The sequence below is a fragment of the Notamacropus eugenii genome, chromosome 1, assembly GCF_028372415.1.
Source record: "Notamacropus eugenii isolate mMacEug1 chromosome 1, mMacEug1.pri_v2, whole genome shotgun sequence".
In the NCBI taxonomy this organism is placed as follows: Eukaryota; Metazoa; Chordata; class Mammalia; order Diprotodontia; family Macropodidae; genus Notamacropus; species Notamacropus eugenii.
Window position 1 is genome coordinate 405,063,291 of NC_092872.1, and position 21,530 is coordinate 405,084,820.

The following is a 21,530-nucleotide window of genomic DNA, read 5'->3' on the forward strand; positions in this document are numbered from 1 at the left end:
GTCCTCCGTGACCCGCCTGCAGGTGGCGCTGCAACAGCGCCGGGAGAACGCGTTAATAAGAAACGCACTTTGGTTTGGCCTCTACGAAGGCCCGTAGTCGGTCCCCAAGATGGCGACTACCCTGGATGTCCACGTCCGGATGTGTAACCAAGAGATTGTCATATTCGACTTGGAGGTGAAAGCGTTTATCCAGGTAGCGGGTCCCTGCTCGAGCAACCCTTTCCTCTCACGATGGCTCACATCCGAGCCCGAAGAAGCCCGGAGCCTCGGGATCTGTGCCTCCCCCTCCCGCTTCGGGGAAAGGTGGACGGAACCCTCGCCCCCCTCCCCCACCCTTGGTTCGCGGCTACTCGCTCTCTAGACCCCCTCCCCGCTTCTGTTGGCTCCACCCCCTGCTTTCCTCCTCCCTGTTTCTGTGGTTTCCTCGTGCAGCCCCCGCCTCCATTTCCATTGGTCTCTCGTGCCCCCTCCCCTTTCATTGGTTCATTTCCTCCTCTCCCGTTTCCATTGGTTTCAGCCACTCCTTCGTTTCCATTGGTCCGCTGCAGCCCCCGCCTCCCTTTCCATTGGTCCTCGCCCTCCGTTCCCCTCACCTATGTTTATGTTGGTCCCTGATGCCCCGCCCCCCATTTCCCCACTGGTCTAACTACGAGTCGGTACTTTTCTAACTTCAGTGCGGTCTGGGGTCAGGTGGCCCCGGGGAGGCAGGGTGGAGGTGGGGCTGTGTTTGTGGGGAGGGGGGTCCTGAGAGAGCATCTCGTTCAGCCTGTTTATGTTACCGTTGAGCTCCGAGAGGTTCAAGTACCCTGCCCGTGGTGACTCCCCCAGCGTGGCTAGGGTCTGTCTCAGCCTGGGGGCGCCTGGTGCGTTCGTCTCCACCACAAACGTTTATTGAGCCCTCTCCGGGTGCTGTGCGTTGTGCCTGCTGCAAAGATAAAAATCACTTACGGAATCAGCAAGCATTTACGTCCGTACTGTGTGCCTGGTGAGCTGGGCTAATCCATGGGGATGCAGAGAAAAGCCAAAACGCAAAATCCCTGCCCTCATGGGGCGTACGTACTCATTGGGGAGACCATAAGTAAATAAGTAGGAGCCTACAAGATGTAGAGAAGAAGGAAAGTAACCTTACTGGGAAAGACTCAGATGGCTGGGAGAACCTCCGTGTAGAAGGTGGTTTTTCAGGCGTCTGGAAAGAAGAGAGGGATGTCAAATGTACAGGGAAGGAGGAGGAGCATTCCAGACATGGGGAACAGTCAGTGCAAAGGCTTGGAGACAGAAAATGAGTATATTTTGGGGAAACTAGCAAGTAGGCCAGTGTAGTTGGATTATAGAATGCATGAAAGGGAGAAGACTGGAAAGGTCAGAAGGGGCCAAGTTGCGAAGAATCCTAAAAATGACAAAGAACCTTATATTTGGTTCAAGAGGTAGTAAGGAGCCACTGAACATTCTTGAGGAGTATGGGCCTGCCTGCACTTGAGGATCTCTTTGGCAGCTGTGTGGGGGATAAATTGGATTCATAAGAGACTTGAGGCATTGCAATCAGTTGGGAGACCTTTGCAGTTTAAGTGAGAAGTGATGAAAGCCTGCACTAGGATGGTGACTTACGTTGTTGTTTCTCCTTTGTTCTTGAAGAGGACCATGACATCAGGAAGGAGATGTCATGATTTGCAAGTAAATAGGATTTAGGTGAGGGAGGACTGTGTAGTTGCCAGCCTCACTCTCTCCTCTGGAGCTCTCTGGGTTCAGTGGCAAGATAGAGATTAGGACAACTGGAGATGGCCCTGAATGTTGACATGCAGAAGAGATGTGAAAGTAGAAGCAAGATTTGGCAACTGATTGGATCTATGGGGTAAGGGAAAGGGAAGAGTCCAGGAAGACGCTGAAGTAGTCAGTCTGGGAGATTGGTGGTTCACTCAGCAGTAATAGAAAAACAAAATGAAATAATCACTTTCTTCCAAGTCACCAAGAATTTATTAAGTGCCAACTATATGCCAGACACCTTGGGGATACAAGGAAAGGGGAAAAAAAACAATTCTTGCTCTCACAAGTTTGCAGTCTGATGGGGGAAATAACATGTAAATGACTGTATAGACAAGATATGTACAGGATAAACTGGAGATAATCTCAGAGGGAAGGCTCTAAGATTTAGTAAGACTGATAAAGGATTCTTTCTGAAGGTAGGAGTTTAGCTGAGATTTGATGGAAGCCAAGAGACAGAAATGAGGATGGAATGAGTTAATAGGCCTGGGGGACAGCCAGTGAAAATGCTTGGAGTTAGAAGATAAGTGTCCTGTTCAGAGAACAGCAAAGAGGCCAATGTCATTTGATGGTAGAGTATATGAAAGGAAGTAGGATGTAAGAAGAAGACTTTAAAGGTAGAAAGGGGCCAAGCTATTTGACACTTGTTCCTGGGTAGCACCAGAGTTTATTGAAGGGGGAGAGATATGGGCAAAAGTGCATTTTAGGAAGACCAGTTGGACAGCTGAATGGAAGCCGAACTGGAGTGGGAAGAGACTTGAAGCCAGGAGTGTGTCATGAAAAACCATCTAGGCAGGAGGTGATAAGGACCTGCACCAGGGTGGTGGCAGTGTCAGAGGAGGGATGATGCAAAGATAGAATTGACAGGACTTGAGAACAGATTAGATATGGTGGATGAGAGTGAATGAGGAGGCTAGGTTTCAAGCTTGAGTGCCTGGGGTGATGGGGTGACAATAAGGAAACTTGCTGGGTAGGTTTGGAGAAAAGATGAGTTCAGCTTTGAATATGTTAAGCTTAAGGTGTCTGTGGAGCCACCAGTTTATCCAGTCAACTGTGAGAGATGTCATCCTGAAGGTTAGAAGAGAGGTTAGGGCTGGATAAATAGACCTGAGACTCCTCAGCATAGAAATGATAATTGAATCCATGGGAGCTGATGAGATCACCAAGTGAAATACGGTAAGAGAAGAGGACCCAGGAGAGAGCTTGGGGGGAAGTTAGTGAGTTAACTAGATGAAGATCCAGCAGAGAAGACTGAGAAAGGGAGGTCTGACAGGTAGGAGAAGAACTTGGAAAGAATAGTTGTCACAAAATCTAGAGAGAAGGTAGCATCCAAGAGAAGAAGGTGATTGAAGTGTGAAAGGCTGCAGAGAGGTCAGAAAGGATGGGGATTGAGAGAAAATCATTAGATCTGGCAATTAAGAGATCTTCAGTAACTTTGGAGAATTTAATGATGATATTGAAAGCCAGACTGTGGAGAGTTAAGAAGAGAGTGAGAACAAAGGACTAGAAGACACCAATTGTAGACAGTCTTTTTGAGGAGTTTAGCCACAAAAGGGAGAAGAGATATAAGATGATAGCCAGCAGAGATGAATGGATAAAGTGATGGTTTTTGAGAATGGGGTAGACATGTATGTGTCTGTAGATGGTATGAAAATAGGATACGGGAAGAGATTGATGATAAATAAGAGAGTAAGTATGAGAAAAGGGACAGTCTGCTGGAGAAGATAGGATGAACTGAGATCACTTGTACATTTAGAGAGGTTTGCTTTTTTTTATATCCTTAGTGCTTAGTTCCTGGCACATAGTGATTATAAAATTCTTGTTGAATGACTGATCAGTGCAGTACTGGACCTGTCCATCTCTTGCTTTTGCTCTTTTATAGACCCACTTCCCCGTGCAGTGATACATGTGTTTGGATGTTGTCTTTTCATACCATTTCTTGCTTGCAGATCACATTGGTTAGAGGTACAGCTTATTTCAGTACTGTAAGGGATAGAACTTTGGGGCTGAATTCAGGAAGACCTGAGTTAAAATCTGACCTCAGACTGTGTGACCTTGGGCAAGTTGGTTAAATTTTTATCTCCTCAATTTCCTCATCTGCAAAATAGAGATAATAACAGCACCTATCCTCTCAAGGTGGTTGTGAAGATCAAATGAGATACTGTTTGTAAAGTACTTTGCACAATGCCCGGCATATAGTAAATGCTATATAAATGCTAGCTGTTATTGTTATTTCTGTGATCACTTGTTATTACACTCACCATATATCTCTCTCTTATCCTTAGTCACCATCAATTTTGATTTTTTAGAAAATGAGGCATTTTCTAATATAATTGCAGATTTTGTGTTTAATGTTCTAATCAGTAGGTCAGTGAGCCAAAAATGAAGAAATTAAATGCTTTTTGTTATTACTGTTTTCCTATGGCCACTGTATGTCTCAGTTTTACTGTTTATCAATTCTTAGTATGACGAATATATTTTCTGAACCAAAAATTAACATATATGGCTAACAATTTCTTTTCTCATTTTTTGAATGGGACAGGATATTTGAGGTCAGGACTTTGATTCAAAATCTGGGAGTTGTAATTGTCATAACTATATTTGTCAGTACTTCTGACCATTTCTGTATTTATGCTGGAAAAGTGAATCTAGTGTTAATTCAGATTCAATTGCATTCCACTTTCAACAATATGGATTAGTTCAGTAAATTTCTTTACTAGGTATGAGTTCTCCTAAATGCTAAGGAATAACAGAGTGCTTATTTCTGTAAGCGAAGCCAAGAACTCCAGAATTTGTCAAATAATTTTGAAATACACCCTTTGAAGCTTCTGTAAAACATTGCAATCATATTTGCTGTAAGTTTTGGTTTCTTTGTTGTTGTTTTGATGGAGATGGAGTGAGAAGAAAGAGATTATAAATGGAGTGGGATTAGCATTAGGATTAAAAAAAGAAAGAAAGAAAGAAGGAGGGCCGTTCAAAGAGAAGAGAACAAAAATTAGACCAGCAAGAAACATAGGCAAGACAGATTTGGAAGGTACATGTTGAAGTTAACATGTGCTCAAGGAAAAAGCAAGCTGTCCATGATAGAGATTCACAGCTTCATTGTTCTTTTCTACTTTGAATATATGGAAATGCCCATTTTATTTGGTTTGGTTAAGTTCAGAATAAAAGTTAAAACACTGCAAAGCATTCTATGAAATTCATGAAGTAGATTTTGTATGTTCGGTTTAGTTACTGTTTTAGTGTTTTATACTATGCCATTTAAGGGAGTTATAATTGTCTTTTCTGAAATACCTGTTTCTTTGTGATGTCTAATCTGTTGCATTCCAACCAGTTGCTTTTATTTTTACTAAAACTTAAGATTCTTATACTGTAGTGGAAAAAGCACCAGACTTAGGGTCAAAAGCTATGGCTGGATTCAAGTCCCACCTACAAAACTGGTTTGCTGTGTGCCCCTAGGCAAATCACTTTACCTTTCTGAGCCTTGAGCCTCAGTTTCCTCATCTGAAAAATAAGGACAATAATAACATATCACCCAGCTTCACAGAGTTGTGAAGAAAGTGTTTGTAAGCTTGAAGGCACCTGTGTTCTTCTTATATTAACTGGCTTGCATTCTAATAAATGCTTGTGGCTTATAGTTCCATCAAGCTAGAGTACCGGTCTCTTTATGTCCTTTTTTTTTTTTTAAATTTTAAATTATTTTATTTGTTTTCAGTCTTCTGCAGTCACTTCCATATATCTTAGAATGTCCCCTTCCCTTCCCACTCTCTCCCTGAGACGATGTGCAATCTTATATAGGTTCTACAGATACGTTCTTATTAAATACATTTTTCACCTTAGTCATATTGCATAGAATGAATGGGAGAAAGCATAAAACAAAACAAAATATAGCACATGAGAAAATGGTCTGCTTCATTCTGCAGTCCAATTCCATGGTACTTTCTCTGGATGTGGCAGGCATTTTGCCTCAAGAGTCCACTGGGAATTTTTTAGGTCTTTGCATTGCTATGAAGGACTAAGTCTGCCAGAAAAATTCCTCTCACACTGTAGTTGTTGCTGTGTACAAAATTCTCCTGGTTCTGCTCTTTTCATTGACCATCAGTTCATATAATTCCTTCCAGGACTCTCTGAAGTCTTCCATTCATCATTTCTTATAGCACAGTAGTATTCTATTACATTCATATACAACTTGTACAACCATTCCCCAACTGATGGGCATCCCCTTGATTTCCAGTTTTTGGCCACCACAAAGAGAGCTGCTATAAATATTTTTGTACATGTGGGACCCTTTCCCATTTTTATGATCTCTTTGGGATACAGTCTTAGAAGTGATATTGCTGGGTCAAAGGTTATGCACATTTTTGTAGCCCTTTGGGCATAGTTCCAAACTGCTCTCCAGAATGGTTGGATCAGCTCATAGCTCCACCAGCAATGAATTAGTGTTCCAACTCTCCCATATCTTCTCCAACATTTATCATCTTCCTGTTCTGTCATGTTTGCCAATCTGATAGATGTGATGTGGTACCTCAGAATTGTTTTGATTTGCATCTCTCTAATCTATAGTGATTTGAAACATTTTTTCATATGACTATAGATAGCTTTAATTTCTTCCTCTGAAAACTGCCTATTTGTATCCTTTGACCATTTATCAATTGTGGAATGAATTGTATTCTTGTACATTTGATTCAGTTCTCTATTTTAGAAGTGAGGGCTTTATCACAGATACTAGTTGCAAAAATTCTTTCCTAGTTTTCTGCTTTCCTCATCTTTTTTTTTTTTTTTTTATTAATTTTTTTATTTTTTTTAATGGTTAACAATCACTGCCATACAATTGCGATTTTATCCCTCCCCACCCACCCCCCACTACCTCCCTCCCTCCCCACGACTGCATACAATTCTGTATAGATTCTACATATACTTTCCTATTGAGTATATTTTCACTATCGTCATGCTGTGTAGTCAGACTAAGATAAATGAAAGAATCCGTATAACAAATCAGAACATGATACACAAACAGATACACATACACAAACATGATCTGCTACATTATGTCCTCATCTTTTTTTTAAAAAATATATTCATTTTATTTGTTTTTAATGTTCTACATTCACTACCATAAAACTTAGATTTTTTTCTCCCTCCCTACCCCCCCCACCCCTCTCCCTTCCCAAGACAGCATACAATTCTATATAGGATCTACACATACGTTCCTATTGAATACATTTTCATTATAGTCATGCTGTGTAGAAGAACTAAAATAAATGGGAGAAATCATATAACAAACCAAAACATAACACACACACACACACACACACACACACACACACACAGACATGATCTGCTACATTCTGTGATTGAATTCCATTGTTCTTTCTCTGGATGTGGAAGGCATTTTGCCTTAGAAGACCATTGGAAATTTTTTTTTTTTAAGTCCTTGCATTGCTATGAAGATCCATGTCTACCAGAAAAAACTCTCACACACTGTGGTCATTGCTGTGCACAAAGTTCTCCTGGTTCTGCTCCTTTCACTCAGCATCAGATCACATAAGTCCTTCCAGGCCTATTCAAATTCCTTCAATTTCTTTTTCTTCTCTTATTGCTACAGCTAACTTTTCTGGTACCATATTGAATAACAGTGGTGATAATGGACATCCTTGTTTCACCCCTAATCTTACTGGAAGTACATCTAGCTTATCTCCATTGCATATAATGCTTGCTGATGGTTTTAGGTAGATACTGCTTATTATTTTATGGAAAGTTCCATTTATTCCTATGCTCTCCAGTGTTTTCAGTAGGAATGGGTATTTTATTTTGTCAAAAGCTTTTTCTGCATCTATTGAGATAATTACGCGGTTTCTGTTAGTTTTGTTGTTGGTATGATCAATACTGCTGATAGTTTTCCTAGTATTGAACCAGTCCTGCATTCTTGGTATGTCTCTTTATGTTCTTTTCCCCAAAGTATTGAATTTTGAGAATAATTGACATAACAGTTTGAATTATCTTGCTCCAGAAAAGAAAATAAATAAAACCAGGTTGACATTCAGGTCTAGAGGCATGGAGTCACAGTATGTTTGAGGTAGAAGAGGCCTCAGAAATCTCTCTAGTCAGCAGTTTTTACTTTTTGTTTTACTTTTTGTTCTCAGTACTCCTTTATACTCATAAAAATTATTGAGGATCTTCCTCCCTAAAATACCTTTATGTGGGTTATATTTACCACACCATGTTAGAAATGAAATCTTCTTAGTATTATTATGAAAATGGTCTTGACCTCAAAGATGCCCCTGAAAGGGTCTTGGGAACTTTTAGGGGTACCTGGACCACTGATGGAGGCCAGCCTTCTTATTTTACAAATGAAGAAACAGAAAAGATGCGTCATTTCATTAAATTGAGAAGAAAGCATTCATATCTCTCCTGCTTTTTTAGGATATCCGGGATTGCTCAGGACCATTGAGCACACTTACAGAACTAAATGCTAAAGTGAAGGAGAAGTTTCACCATTTACGGCTCAGAATACAGGTAAGTAGCCACTGAACTAGGGGCCTGTTGGTGTGTAATAATGAAGGTGACTGTTTTCTAGAGTCCAGCAGGGAAAGGGATGAAGTTTTAAAATGGTTAGCCTCTTTATACACTAGCAAAGGTCTGGGTGATTTCAGTTCTATGTTAACGTACTATTACAGTAAGATAAAAAACACAGCCATCTGAAACTGTCCTGTTGTTCCAAAATCAGGTTGGACACATCATTACTTATATTTTTTTGCTACTAATTCCCAGGTGTCTCTAACCTAGTTTTGGCTAGAATTAACACATAAACCAAATAGAAGGCTTTTTTCTTGGATGTTGTGTAGGTCATATATCAAATCAAATGTTTTACCTGCTCCCTTTCTTTCCCCCCAAAAGATAAGTGCTGCCAGAATTTTCCTGGCAACAAAGATTTTTGAAGTAGTTTGGAAAATGAAACACTAAAGAATTATCATGATAAGGGCTTCCATCCCCTGTCTTACAATATTCTGTGTATAATAATTCTTGTTGATTTGTTATGTGTATGAGAATTTGCATGTTTTATATGCTATATATGTTGTTCTGGCTCTCAGATTGGGCTAGAGGAGTTGCCTTCACCTCCCTTCTCTTCCCAAAACTATCTTGAGTTCTCTGATACAGTTCCCATGTAAAAGTGATCCTGCTTGGCTCCTAATTTTTATTGGCTTGGTATAGCAGCAGCAGCCCTTTTGATCATAGAATTTAGAGCTTGAAGAGAGTTTGGAGGTTATCCAGTACAAATCTATCATTAGGTGACAAAACTGAGGTCTAGAGAGCTTATATGTCCAGCTTTGTTAGAACTCATGTTGATCTGTTGTAAGTCAGATGGCTTATGTCTGTTTTTATGCACTTCTCCTTTCCTTCCCATGTGTTTTCCCTTCAGTTTTTAGGGTGAAGCCTCCCCAGCTCTCAATAGCTTACTTTTTTTCCCTTTCCCCTGCCTTGTTTAGTTTTCAGCATTATTTGAAAGAGAGCAGAAGAAAGTGTCAGTGACTTGGAAATAATCTCTGAGTCAGCACAATATCAACTCAGGCATCGAAATATTTGGGAAATCAATGAAGGAAAATCTCACATATTATAAAGAAACAAACATAATAAAACTGTCATATGGTGTATCACCAAGGCAATATTCACAGCACTGGTGGTAACTATGAATATGCTGGCGTAGTTCTCCATCTCAACATGTAACAGACTCTCCATATAGAAGGCAGAAGAAAAACATTTATTCAGACACCAGAAAGCCAAGTCCCCAAACCAGAAAGCCAAATTTATCATGGTAGTCAAGAAGTCAATACACATTAGCACTGCAGGGGACAAAGCCATTTCCACGCTTCTTCCTCTGCGCCCCACAGCTGCTGGGGCCTTCCCACAAACAAACTAAACACTCATGAGCCTAGCTGTCTGCTTACCTGTGTCCTCTTTCTCCCCTCCCTAACTGCTCTCGCTCACTTCCTCTCAGTTCTGCTCCACCCTTCCTGTTCTACCAGTTCAGCAAATTCCTCATACCACATGTGACTTAGGCTTCCATGTGATTTAAGCAGGTCACGTGGGCTTATTTAATGAATGGGAAAGATCTTCCCATTTAAATTACCATTACATATAGACTACATGAATTCTATTCCTGAGTCTTCTACCAACTTTCTGTATGACTTTGGGCAAGTTACTTCCCCCTTCTAGGCTTCAGTTTCTTCATTTATAAAAGGAGGGGGTTGAACTAGATGATGATTCCTTCTGGCTCTATAAAATGGTACATAAGAGACTACAACACTGACTTCCATAGTTACAGTGAACCTGGAAGTTGTTTTTTTAAGTAAACAATAGAGAGGTGATGTGGGGAATAAGAAGTGAGTATGGGCAACTAGGAGATATACTTTTCGGTGAATTTTTGATAGCATGCATCGATGCAAAACTTCCTTTAGTCCAGGGATTCCTAGCAGTGGTTTTGTGGCATTCTCTTTGGCATAGGGATTGGACCTGTAATTTCAGGAACTTGAAGATAAAAAAACTTATTAATGTAAGTAGGCACCTTTTCTACAACTTATGATCTTAAAGAATTGCCCAGAGTTCTCTGAGAAGCTAAGTGACTTTCTCATGGACCCACAGCCAGGATATTAGAGGAATAGGCTAATAGCTTGGGACTCGAACCCAGGTCTTTCTGGCTCTGAAGCCAACTTTTTATCCAGTAAACCATACTGTTAATTCATTTTCATTTGTAAAGTGAATATATGTCATACACCAACTTAGGAGGAAACTCTTAAAGAGACAGTGGTAAATTGCTATTTCCACCTTTGGGGATAGCAACAAATAGAATAAAATTGTGTCATCAATTATCTTTTATAGTTTGATGGTTGTTATTCAGTAAATACTTTATACATATCTGTTTCCAACTCAAGGGTATCAGAGGTGTCCAGTAATTTTCTGAATTCCATAACTGGAATAAGTTTTATGTGGTTTTAAAAGAATGAATAATTTTATGATATTTTCATATACAATTATTTTCACTTAAAGGAGCTTGAGCAGATGGCTAAAGAACAGGATAAAGAATCTGAGAAACAAGCTTTGCTCCAGGAAGTTGAGAATCATAAAAAGCAGATGCTCAGGTAGGTATAGTCATTGCCTTCCCCATTGTATTCCTTTGATGGATTAGAGGTTCTGTTGCATTCACTCATTGATCAGGTCTGCCCGCATGCTTGGGGCAGTTAATTGGCAGAGTAGATAGACCCAGGAGGATACGATTTCAAATTCTGCCTCAGACACATATTAACTGTGTAACCTGAGCAGATCACTTAACTGCTGTTTGCTTCAGTTTTTCCATCTGTAAAATGGGGATAACAAAGAACCTGTCTCCCAAGGTTGTTCTGAGGATCTAAGAAGATAATAAGCGTAAAGCACTTAGCACAGTGCCTGGTCCATAGCAAACTCTATATAAACGTTACTTGTTGTTGTTGTCGTGTTTGTATATCATATGAGTTCCTTCCATCTCCATACTGATGGGAAATTCCTTCACTGTGCAAATGTAATTGAGTAAATTATAGAAGAAAGAAAAGAACAAGGTGTTATAGTGGAGTAATTGCCTTATTAGAATGTGTATTGATTCATCAGAAGTCACATTAGCTTATCATGTTTTTGACCCATAATGTTTATTTGCAAACACTTTTAAATATAAATTTTTGCAAAATTATAATGGTTAGTTCAGTTGGTTTGAGCATACTGCTAATCAGGCCAGAATCACAAGTCTGATTCCCAAATGAGGCATTTAATTTTTCTAATATTTCAAGGTCAGAGACCATAGCCTTAACATAGCACATTATTTTGTAGATTTAAACTCTTGGCCAAAAGGAAGTTTGAATGAGAGATATTGGGTAAACCATTTCAAAATCACCCTGTTATCTGAAAAAACAGCTCATGCCATACACTCTCCGGACTTGGGCTTCTTCTACTTTAAGAGGAAGTGATTAGAACTCTGTGACCTTTGCCAATTCTAAATCCTGTGATGGTGGCACAATAGCATGAATTTTGTATGAACTCAAGCATCATGAACCGTGAAGGGAGTGGGGCTGGATCTTTGGGATTATTTTTTCTCTTTTATTTTTTTCATGTTATGCAGTACAATAAGGGACCAAGCCTTCATTCTGTGCTCTTCTCTGCAGTGAGGCAGAATGATCTCAAGTGGATGGGCTTAGAGTGAGATGAGGCAGGGAGGCCAGCCTGCTTCTACCATTGCCTTGCATGAATTGCTTCTGTTCACTGAGAGACTTGGCAGCTCGTTATCACTGAAGAGGGCATATCTCTTTTTGATTCCAGCAATCAGACTGCATGGAGGAAAGCAAATCTTGCTTGTAAAATTGCAATTGACAACTTAGAAAAAGCGGAACTTCTTCAAGGGGGTGACATGAGGCAGAGGTAATAATCCTTTTTATCATCCTTTTATATAACTCTTACCTGTACTATTTTAGTGGTTTATATTAGAAATAGCAAACTCACAAAGACCGCAAGCCCCTAAAAACTCCAGTGCTGCCAGAATCAGATTAAAATGTAATTGAGAAGTATTTAACAAAATAAAAAAAAATACAATACAGTATGGATACTGTTACTTTCTGGATTTCTAAGTCCATATGCAGCCTTCAGGGATCCATTTCTATTTGAGTTTGATACCACTGATTTAGGTGACCTCTGAACTATTGTTATTCAGAGACATAACAGATAATTGTCAGAGGAAATGTGTTCATTGCTGGAGGAAACAAGTTTAGATAAGATGTAGTTCCTGTCTTCTTGGAGCTCTCAGATATTAAACTCTACCTTCAGGAATCCACTTTCTCATGACTGACATTTTTCATCCTCCTCTTTACTTTATAGAAAAAGTACTAAGGAGACACTGGCACAGACTTCCAGCAACATCACAGAAAGCTTGATGGGCATCAGCAGAATGATGTCGCAGCAGGTTCGCCAGAGTGAGGAAGCAATGCAAATTTTAGGTAAGACTAGAGTATGGGTCAGGAGACTCCTTCCTTCTCAGGGGCTCAATTGCCTAAAATGGTTATTGATCTGATGCTCTTCATTACATTTTCATCTAACTTCTCGTGATGTCTGTGGGTCATAAGATTGCAAAGTGATTTTTATAGCTTTATCATATTTGGGGAGTTTAAAAATGATGAAAGAAGTCATAATATAGTTGTTATAAATGCTGACTATAGTGCTGGGGCATCTGCTTTAAATTTCACTGGAGAATTCTTTATAAGTAAGAAAATCAGAAGCTCCAGAAGCAGGTATTAAAATAGATCATTTAGTTGATTTTCAATATGGAATAGCAACAGATTTTCACTTCTAGGAAACTTTTACACAAATTTGTAGTTTGTCCCTAGAATCACTCTCTGAGATTATAAATCCTGTATCAGATGGTGTCATTCTTAGTTTGAACTTGATCTTGAATAGAACACTGCAGAAAGGTGCAGAGTGAACAAGAAATAGGATCTGCCTTTCAGAAGTTTATGATCTAATGGGGAAGACAGGACAAATACAGAGGGGAGTACATTGATCAAAAACACAAATACATTCTAATCAGAACAGTGCATAAAGACCAGTGGATGCCTGAAGTGAATGGGATACCTGTAGCCAGCAGTTGGTCTTGGAAGATCTATAGAAGCAGCATTTTGAAGGAAAGCACTGATATGGTTCTTGTTCTTCCCCCTCAGACCAAAAGTCTAAGTGTATTTTTCTGTCAGTAATGAATTCCTACTTTACAGGAGGTCTCCTGGAAATGACACTGTAAAAATGGGAAAAAAGAGTATTCTTTATCCATGTCCTTTTCAGAATGTAGGACCTGGTGATCTCTGTTTTCCCTAATTGCCTTAGGTGTTGAAGAGCAGTTTTGACCAACTCAGGTTTGTAAAAAAAATGATAGGACTAGATACTCATGTTGATGGCTTCAAACTAAGTCAGAAATAATATGACTGAGGGGAATGGTGGTGACAGCAAAAAGTCTGCTTCCTCAGAAATTGCCCCTAATGTAGAAGGACTATCACAGGTGACCAACAGTGTGATCCCATCTTTCTTCATGCTCTCATCTGTAGTAATGGGTCCAGTTGTTTTATTCCAGATCACAAAATGAGCAGCACAGAGGGAGGTCTCACCTTTAAGTCACAGACTCTGTCACAAACTGGTTTCATGTGTAGCCTAGGGTCTTTTGGATCTGGTTCCCATAAGCAGTGGTGCTGGCGTTCCTACCAGTAAAATATGCTTGACCATCACAAAGGAGATCAGACTGTTTTCTGTTGATGCAGGCTAGTCACTTCTTGAATCTTGACCTCCAGTAGGAGTTGCCATGTGACTCAACTCATTTAAAGCAAAAGCCACCAGTGAGCTGCCAGATATGAGAGAAAGGTCCCAGGCTATGTATGGTCTTATTCCTGGCTCTTCTCAGTTTCAGTTCCAGCTCTGTAGGCAGGTGCTGCAATGTAGTGCTAGTCTCAGCAGCCTAGCCAGCAGAACCAGAGCCTTGTTCATTTTTATGATGTTCACTGAGCACAGCCTTCTGCTTTTGTTTCAGCAAATTCTTCTCGAACTATCCTGGATGCAAACGAAGAATTTAAGTCTATGTCAGGAACTATCCAGTTGGGACGAAAGCTCATCACAAAATACAACCGAAGAGAACTGACAGACAAGCTGCTTATTTTTCTTGCTCTCGCTCTCTTTCTGGCTACTGTACTTTATATCCTAAAAAAGAGGCTTTTTCCATTTTTGTAAGATTTATAAAGCTGTCTTTTCTTTTGACAACCGGTTATGATTCCTCTGTTCCTCTGAGTTCAGCCAGTTCTGTGAGCTCAAACTACAAGGATGTCAGGTTTGTTTATTCAAATTGTTCAGTGTCTCAAATGGAAATGCCCTGAGTTTTGCCAGCATTCTTTCATAAGGGGTAAGAGAGAAGATTTGAAAGGAAACGTTGGCTTGGAAAGCTTACAAAAACATTGAAATTCTGAGTTCCCCAGACCCATGATCTGCTATGACTAAGCAGCTTATGAGTACCTGATATATGTTCTGGGGCTGCCTTTGTGTATTTGACAGACATCTCTACTTCCCTCTCTCCCACCTAGAATGCTTTGAGTTCTAGAATAGAGAGAAATAAAAGGAAAGAAAGTTGAGATGGGAAGAAAGACCGTAGATGTTTATCCATTGCTTCTTAATAAATTTGATATTATTAGAACAAAATGCAGTCTTATTGTACAAAATGTCACTGTGGGACTACACAATCTATTTGTCTTTATGTTGAAATTCTCCTAAGTTCACTTCATGAACTTTTACAAAGATTCTTTCTTACAGTTGCCATGATGAGTAGTATACCAGACTAGGGTGGGCCAGGGGTATGCATAACAGAGTAATAGTCTGTCCCTCTCTATAAACTCATCATCTGAAAGGTTCAATGCTAAGTATAACCAAGGAGAGCAAGATGGGATTAGGAAGTCACAGAATATTCAGGTCCTGCCTGGTCCTAAGTTCCATGAAGAACTAGTGGAGTGGAGGCTGGGTGAGAACATACCCGAAGGTGACAAAGACTTCTTGTCCTATAGACCTGGCTGGCCTTTCCCTCCCCAGCTCTCTTAACATCAGCCGTCCTGACAGTTTATAGCCTCAGGCTCTTGAGTGAGGCTGAGTGGAGCCTGCACACATCACCCCACCCTGCTGCTGCCATCTCTAGGCCTACAGGCACCTGTAGCATCTCAAAGTAAAAATAGCCAAGGGAGCTCAGAAGCAGACTAGGCCAAGGTAGCAAAAGCACTGTTTAAGTCTGTGAAGTAAATAAAATATGATATGATTTTGGCATCAGTGATTACAAGGCATTGTTTGAAGAAGCTATAAGAAAGTGGTGTTTCTGGAAACTTGGATAAAAGCTGTGCAGTATTATATAAATGTAAGTTATTGGCTGCGTCATGAGACCCAGTTATCAACCCACACGTAACTTCTGTGGTAAAGTAGATACATATCTCTAGCACAATCATTAGTGATTGAATTTGCTTCTTGCTCATAGCATCATAGCTTGTCACATAGCATCTGTTTTGAGGGTTATTGTGTCTCAGTCAATTATTTGTTATTCATTCGTTATATTCTAGTGAGAGAGAGCACTATTTCTAGAGAATATGTATACACAAACATACATACACACACAGGCATCTATTGCTGACACACATATACACACACAGTATCCACCTGACAGCCTTGCTTTTTAAGCTGATAGGAGTGGTTGAACTCAGGAACAGAGGATCCTCTGTGGTTGTCAAAAAGAAAAAGATGTCCTTTTAAATCTTGCAAAAATGGGGAAAAGATGTATGTGTAAACCTCTCTGATAGACTATGTATATATGTGTATATGCACACATATATGCATGCACACGTACATGTATGTTTACATGCACCTTTCCTACTTTACTGGACAGTAAATGGCATAAAGGCATGATTGGTTTGTATGTAATAGTAATTTAAATGATTGATTAAGGTATAATACATATAACATGTAATATATTTTCATATATATTCTCCCCTGAAATCTTGTCTCATGGCATGGAGTGACCTGGGCCATGTTAGAGGAACATAAACTTTCCTACCAAACTGGAAAGACTTTGAGTATGGGGCAAGCTTCACTAATTGGAGAGACGCATTGCTAGGAGGTTGACCATCAGACAGTGAATTGTCCTTCCAGCCACAGCAGCTCCTTAAGATTTCCTGGGACGTGGAGGGATTATGATGTGCCTGTGCTGCTGGAGAGCCCCCTCTGTCCAGTGTTGATGACATTGCAAATTCCTTGGAGATATCATTGAAGCTTTTGGAGCCTCAGTTTCTTCATCTCTAAAATGAGGATAATTACATTTATACTTTCTACCTCACTGCAGCGTAGCTATGAGAAATGAGAATTACCTTCAAGTCCTGTGAGAGCACTTATTCTTGAAGTAAATATATATGTGTGTATATATATATGTATATATGCACACACACATATAGTTTTTGTTTTGTTTTTCTTGTTTTCAAAAATGGAAGAGGAATTGAGAGAAAGAAAATAAATGCTTGTAAATTGAAATGAAATAAAAGTTTTTACATGTACACGTAGGAATATACACATATAATTGACACATATAATATATACGTGATTTTAAGCCTAGAATTGAAGTATAGATGGAGAATTCTCAGTCTGACTCCCATCATAAATGTAGCAAAAAGACATTGAGTAAGTACTTTGTATTCTTAAAGTTTTCTTACCTACTTAAGTGTTGTTAATATCCTAAAAATCCAGAAGTGTTTATGTTTCACATTTCCTATTCTTATTTTTTTGCCTTTGACAAAATGACATTTAATTTCTTTGGGTACCAGAACTGACCCCTGTTTTCAGTAAATGCCACTGTTGTTATCGTAACTTACACTTTATGCAGAGGTTGAGTCAGGGTACCAAATTTAACATCAGCTTCTGTATTCTAGGCAGTGCTAGCCCGATTCCATACACATCCAGTAGAGGGCAGTGCTTCACACCCACGTACTCTACAAGACCATATAAAGTGAGATATACTGCAATCAAGTCTTAGAACTGGAAGGTGTTTAGGGATCAACTAGTCCAACTTCTTCATTTTCCAGATGATACTGTATAAAGGTTAACATTTAATGTAACATTGTACTGTAAGAAATGATGCCTATGATGAATGCACAGAAGCATGAAAAGACTTACATGAACTGATGCACAAGTACAGTAAGGAGAGCCAAGGAAACCAAACTGCAGGATGATTACAGCAACGGAAATGGGTAATAATCGCAAGACAATTAAAAATGAATGTTGCAGAATTATAAACAGCAAGCTTGGGTTCAAAGACGTGATACGAGAAGACACCTGTCCTTTTTTTAAGGGAGAAAGGCAGTTCCATCTGTGGAATATTGCATATAATATCTTTTTTCTATGTATTGATCTGTTTTGCTGATTTTTTTATCTTCTTGTTTTTTCTAAAAAAGTTTTTTTGTAAAGGATAACTTTCTGGGAATGGGGATTGGGAAGGACATAAGGGGAAATTTAGGTAATATAAAAACAAAAGATAATCACTTAAAATCTATTTAAAAAAGAAAACCTATATGCTCTTCCCAAAGCTCAACTTGGAAAAATGTACTGGTCATCAAAGGTATGCTTAATATCTAATGTGACAAAAGTATGGTTTCATGAGAAAAATGTAAACTATTTCAACATCTTGTTTATTCTGCCAAATTGTATAAAATAATTAACTGCAAAGGGTTGTATAAGCATGTTAAAAATTTTTTAAAGGTGTTAAGATATTATTGTGAGCATATGCAGCTCTGGTTCTTTTCATCCTTGGGGGGGAAATTGTTTTAAAAATGACTTTACTTTTGATAATTGGACCATGCAGTGCAATAATACAGTTTAGTAAAGAGTCGTAGAATTAAATGTCTGAATCGTATCCCCAGGTTTTGCACTGAATTTTTCTGTTACTAGCGCTAGTTACTACCTGTGTGATCTAAGTTAAATCACTTAGCCTCTTGGCGGCCTCAGTTTCCTCATCTGTAAAATGTGGAGGTTGAATTAGATAATCTCTAAAATCCTTTCCAACTATATGATCGTGGATCATCCAGGACAATTAAGTACTGAAAGTATTTTTAAGTTTCTAGACAATGGTTTTCCAATATCAAGAAAGCCATTCTTTTTCACCATCATAAAAAAGTTTGTCTTAATTGGGAACCTGCTAGATGTAAGGCACTGTGTGAAGCACATAGAAGAAGAATAATTAGTCCATGCCCTTTTTGGTGGAGATGTTCTCTTTTTAGGTGAACCATAAGTCAAGAAATGAACAAATGTTGGGGATGATGAAAGCACAGTAAAAATTTTCACTTGAGAGAGGTTAGGCTAGGTGGGTGAGTTGGGAGATTCACCCTGATAGTATTTGAGTAAGTGAGAGGAAGGACATTTTACATGAGCTGTATGTCAAAAGGCTTTAGGGAAAGGCCCTTCTCTTCAGGCCTTAGTTTCTCTACCACTTTGGTGAGGTGATATGATAAACAGAAAGGGACCCTGGATTTGGAATCTTAACGCTCTGGGTTCAAAACCCTGTTCTGCCTCTTATTCCCTATGTGACCTTTTGCAAGTTAATTTTTCTTTCAGCCTTGATTTTATCATTTTTACTGTACAGTAAAGATTCCTAGGACTAGGAGACTCCTAAGGCAGCTTTCAGCTCTATATCTGTAGTCAGTTATCACATCTGCTTGGTGTGATGGACTGGGTTCAGGGTAGTCTCCTGCCCTACCTTCGACAAAATGGAAACATCCCTTCTATTTTCACCTACCTCACAAGTATGTTTTAAAGATAATGAATTTTGATGCATGATATGATGATGTCTGATACCAAAATAAGTTGGCTCTTTAGGGAAAGACTCCGTTTGAGATTAGTAAAATAGTTGTTTTCCTGATTCTCCATGTCTTAGGATATGCAGATAGTTGTATCTTCACACTAGACCTTGCCTGGGGTTTTACACAGAGCCACTGATCCTGTGTTTCCTTTCATAATGTAAGGGCAATGTAAAAATAGCCAAGGGCTAATCTAAGAGATACTGGGAGCAGAAGTCCCAGCAGTGCTGTAAGGAGTGATGGAGTGCAAACTGTCTTCTGTTGGGACTTGCAGTGGGTTATCTCTGTGTTGCCCTGTCAGCTCAGAATAAAAATGTCCCATACCAAACCACAAAAGTTCAAAGAAATCTTGTGAAGTATCGCATATTCATCAACTTAAACCCATTCATTCTAAAACTACTGAAATGATACTGGTCTCTTGGTGAAACTAAACCATTATGTTATCTCTCTATTCTGGTTTGTGGCTTGGGAAATTCCCTAACCCTAATGCTCTTCCTTCAAAATAGAAGAGGAGAGAAAGAGGGCATAAAGAAGAAGGGGAAGAGGAATACCTTTAGGCTGCCAACATTTTTGTAACCATGACGTTTAGGGAACAAAGATTAAAATCAATTGAGACAGCTAGTTGTTTGGAATAGACTGTGGATAGTATTGTGGCCAGAAATGGTAATATGGTAACAATAGTGTCAGCCCTTGAGCTGGAAGGGACCTTAGAGATCATTTAGCCCAATCCCCGCATTTTGCAGAGGAGAAAACAGGCCTGCACACTAGCTATAATTTACACAGGTAGTTACTAGAGGCAAAATTTGAACTCACATCTTGAAACACCAGATCTAGGTCTCTTTGCAAGAAACCATGATGATTCCCCTACATATTATGGAAATTGCCGTCTATCCTCCAGGCTTTGGAGAACAAACAAGTGTTGTTCACCTACTCTGTGAGCTTGTTAATGACCATTGCTACGAATTAGAGTAAATATCATGTCAATTTATATGGTTAGTTATTTTATTTCGGAGCCCTGTGCTATGACTCATACAGGTTCAATGAACAATCTTATAGAGCTAGAAATTATGTGATATGCTCAGGGGCAAACTGCTATCATGGTTCAGAGGCAAGATTTAGTCTAGGTCTTCCTGACTACAAGTCTGTCCCCTTTACACCAGGCTGCCTCTCACCTATAATATTGTGACTACCAAACATATTTCTGTGTGTTCAGCTGTAACATTACTAGAGTGAATCGAAATGAGTGGTATGGGGAGAGAAGCCCTTTTGGAAGTCTGAGGCCAGGAGGCAGGGATATGCTGGTAAATATTTAACAACTATCTGGGGGCGGGGGGGGGGGGAGGGGGGGGAACAGGGAAGGAATGTATAGAAAGATACACAGTTTAATGTGTATTATTAACATTTTCTCCATTTTTTAAAGTCTAGAGTTTAGACAGTCAACGAAACAGTGAATCAAGCCCTGCTTTGTAACTACAGACTTAAAGTGTATCTTTCTATACCACCATGATCTTTTATTTTAATGTTTTTGTTGATAATTACTAAGCTTAGAATTTTTAAAATTCTAAATAAAATGTGTGAATAAATGAACTTCTAAATAATAGAGAAAAGTATAGGCATCTATTTGGATTGTCTTTAGTCTCATGACTAACAATTCCAAATTGACAAGTGGAGTTGGAAGTACATGGAAAATTTCTAAAATGGTCTTGCAAAATAGATTTACGTTTGTCACATGCCAAAAGTACTGTCCAGTCAATGTCAGTCAACAAGTATTTATTGAGCACCTATTATAGTATTGTCCAGAGTGAGGAGGATAAGCCCAGCAACTTGTGCTGGCCTTGCAGGGGGAAGCTAAGTCAGACAGACACCCAGAGAGATGGGAATTTGCAGGGTATGAAACTGTCCAGTGTGTGTGCATACTTGTCTGCAGTTCTGTCAGACTCTTCATCAAGAAGGAAGGTCAGATGGGCCTGTCATCTGGGATCTGGTCTTCTCTGTCCCAGGAGACCTGTCATTTGAGACTGGCTGTTCAATGTGCTGTTAGGGACATTTATGTATAGCAATGGGAGTACTAGCCCAACATTGGCAGCACATGTTATTTTGGGGAAATGGAGGAAGTGGGTTGCAGATATAGGACAATTTTTACTTGTGTTTAGGGAGCTGATCACTCAATCCTGACTCACACAACACAAATGTGGGGGGGGGGCAGATAATAAAAACATGCATGCATGTCTAGGAATAACAGAAAAGACCACAGTGGGGGGATTGTACCACTAAACATGTTAAATCTGATTCTCCATCATGCTTTGTTTCTCCAATGTGATTTATCTCACTTAAACCTGCGTTGAAATGCATTGA

The 21,530-nt window shown here is 39.4% G+C and overlaps 1 protein-coding gene across 1 annotated transcript; it reads left to right on the forward strand.

Moving 5' to 3' along the window:
• The first annotated feature begins 75 nt into the window (after positions 1-75).
• On the forward strand, positions 76-18,048 carry BNIP1 (BCL2 interacting protein 1). The gene is made up of 6 exons (XM_072630988.1): positions 76-193; positions 8,182-8,274; positions 10,804-10,895; positions 12,100-12,198; positions 12,652-12,770; positions 14,342-18,048. Exons 1-6 carry the CDS (start codon positions 110-112, stop codon positions 14,536-14,538), a joined length of 684 nt encoding a protein of 227 aa, XP_072487089.1. The 5' UTR covers positions 76-109; the 3' UTR covers positions 14,539-18,048.
• The last annotated feature ends 3,482 nt before the right edge of the window (positions 18,049-21,530 follow it).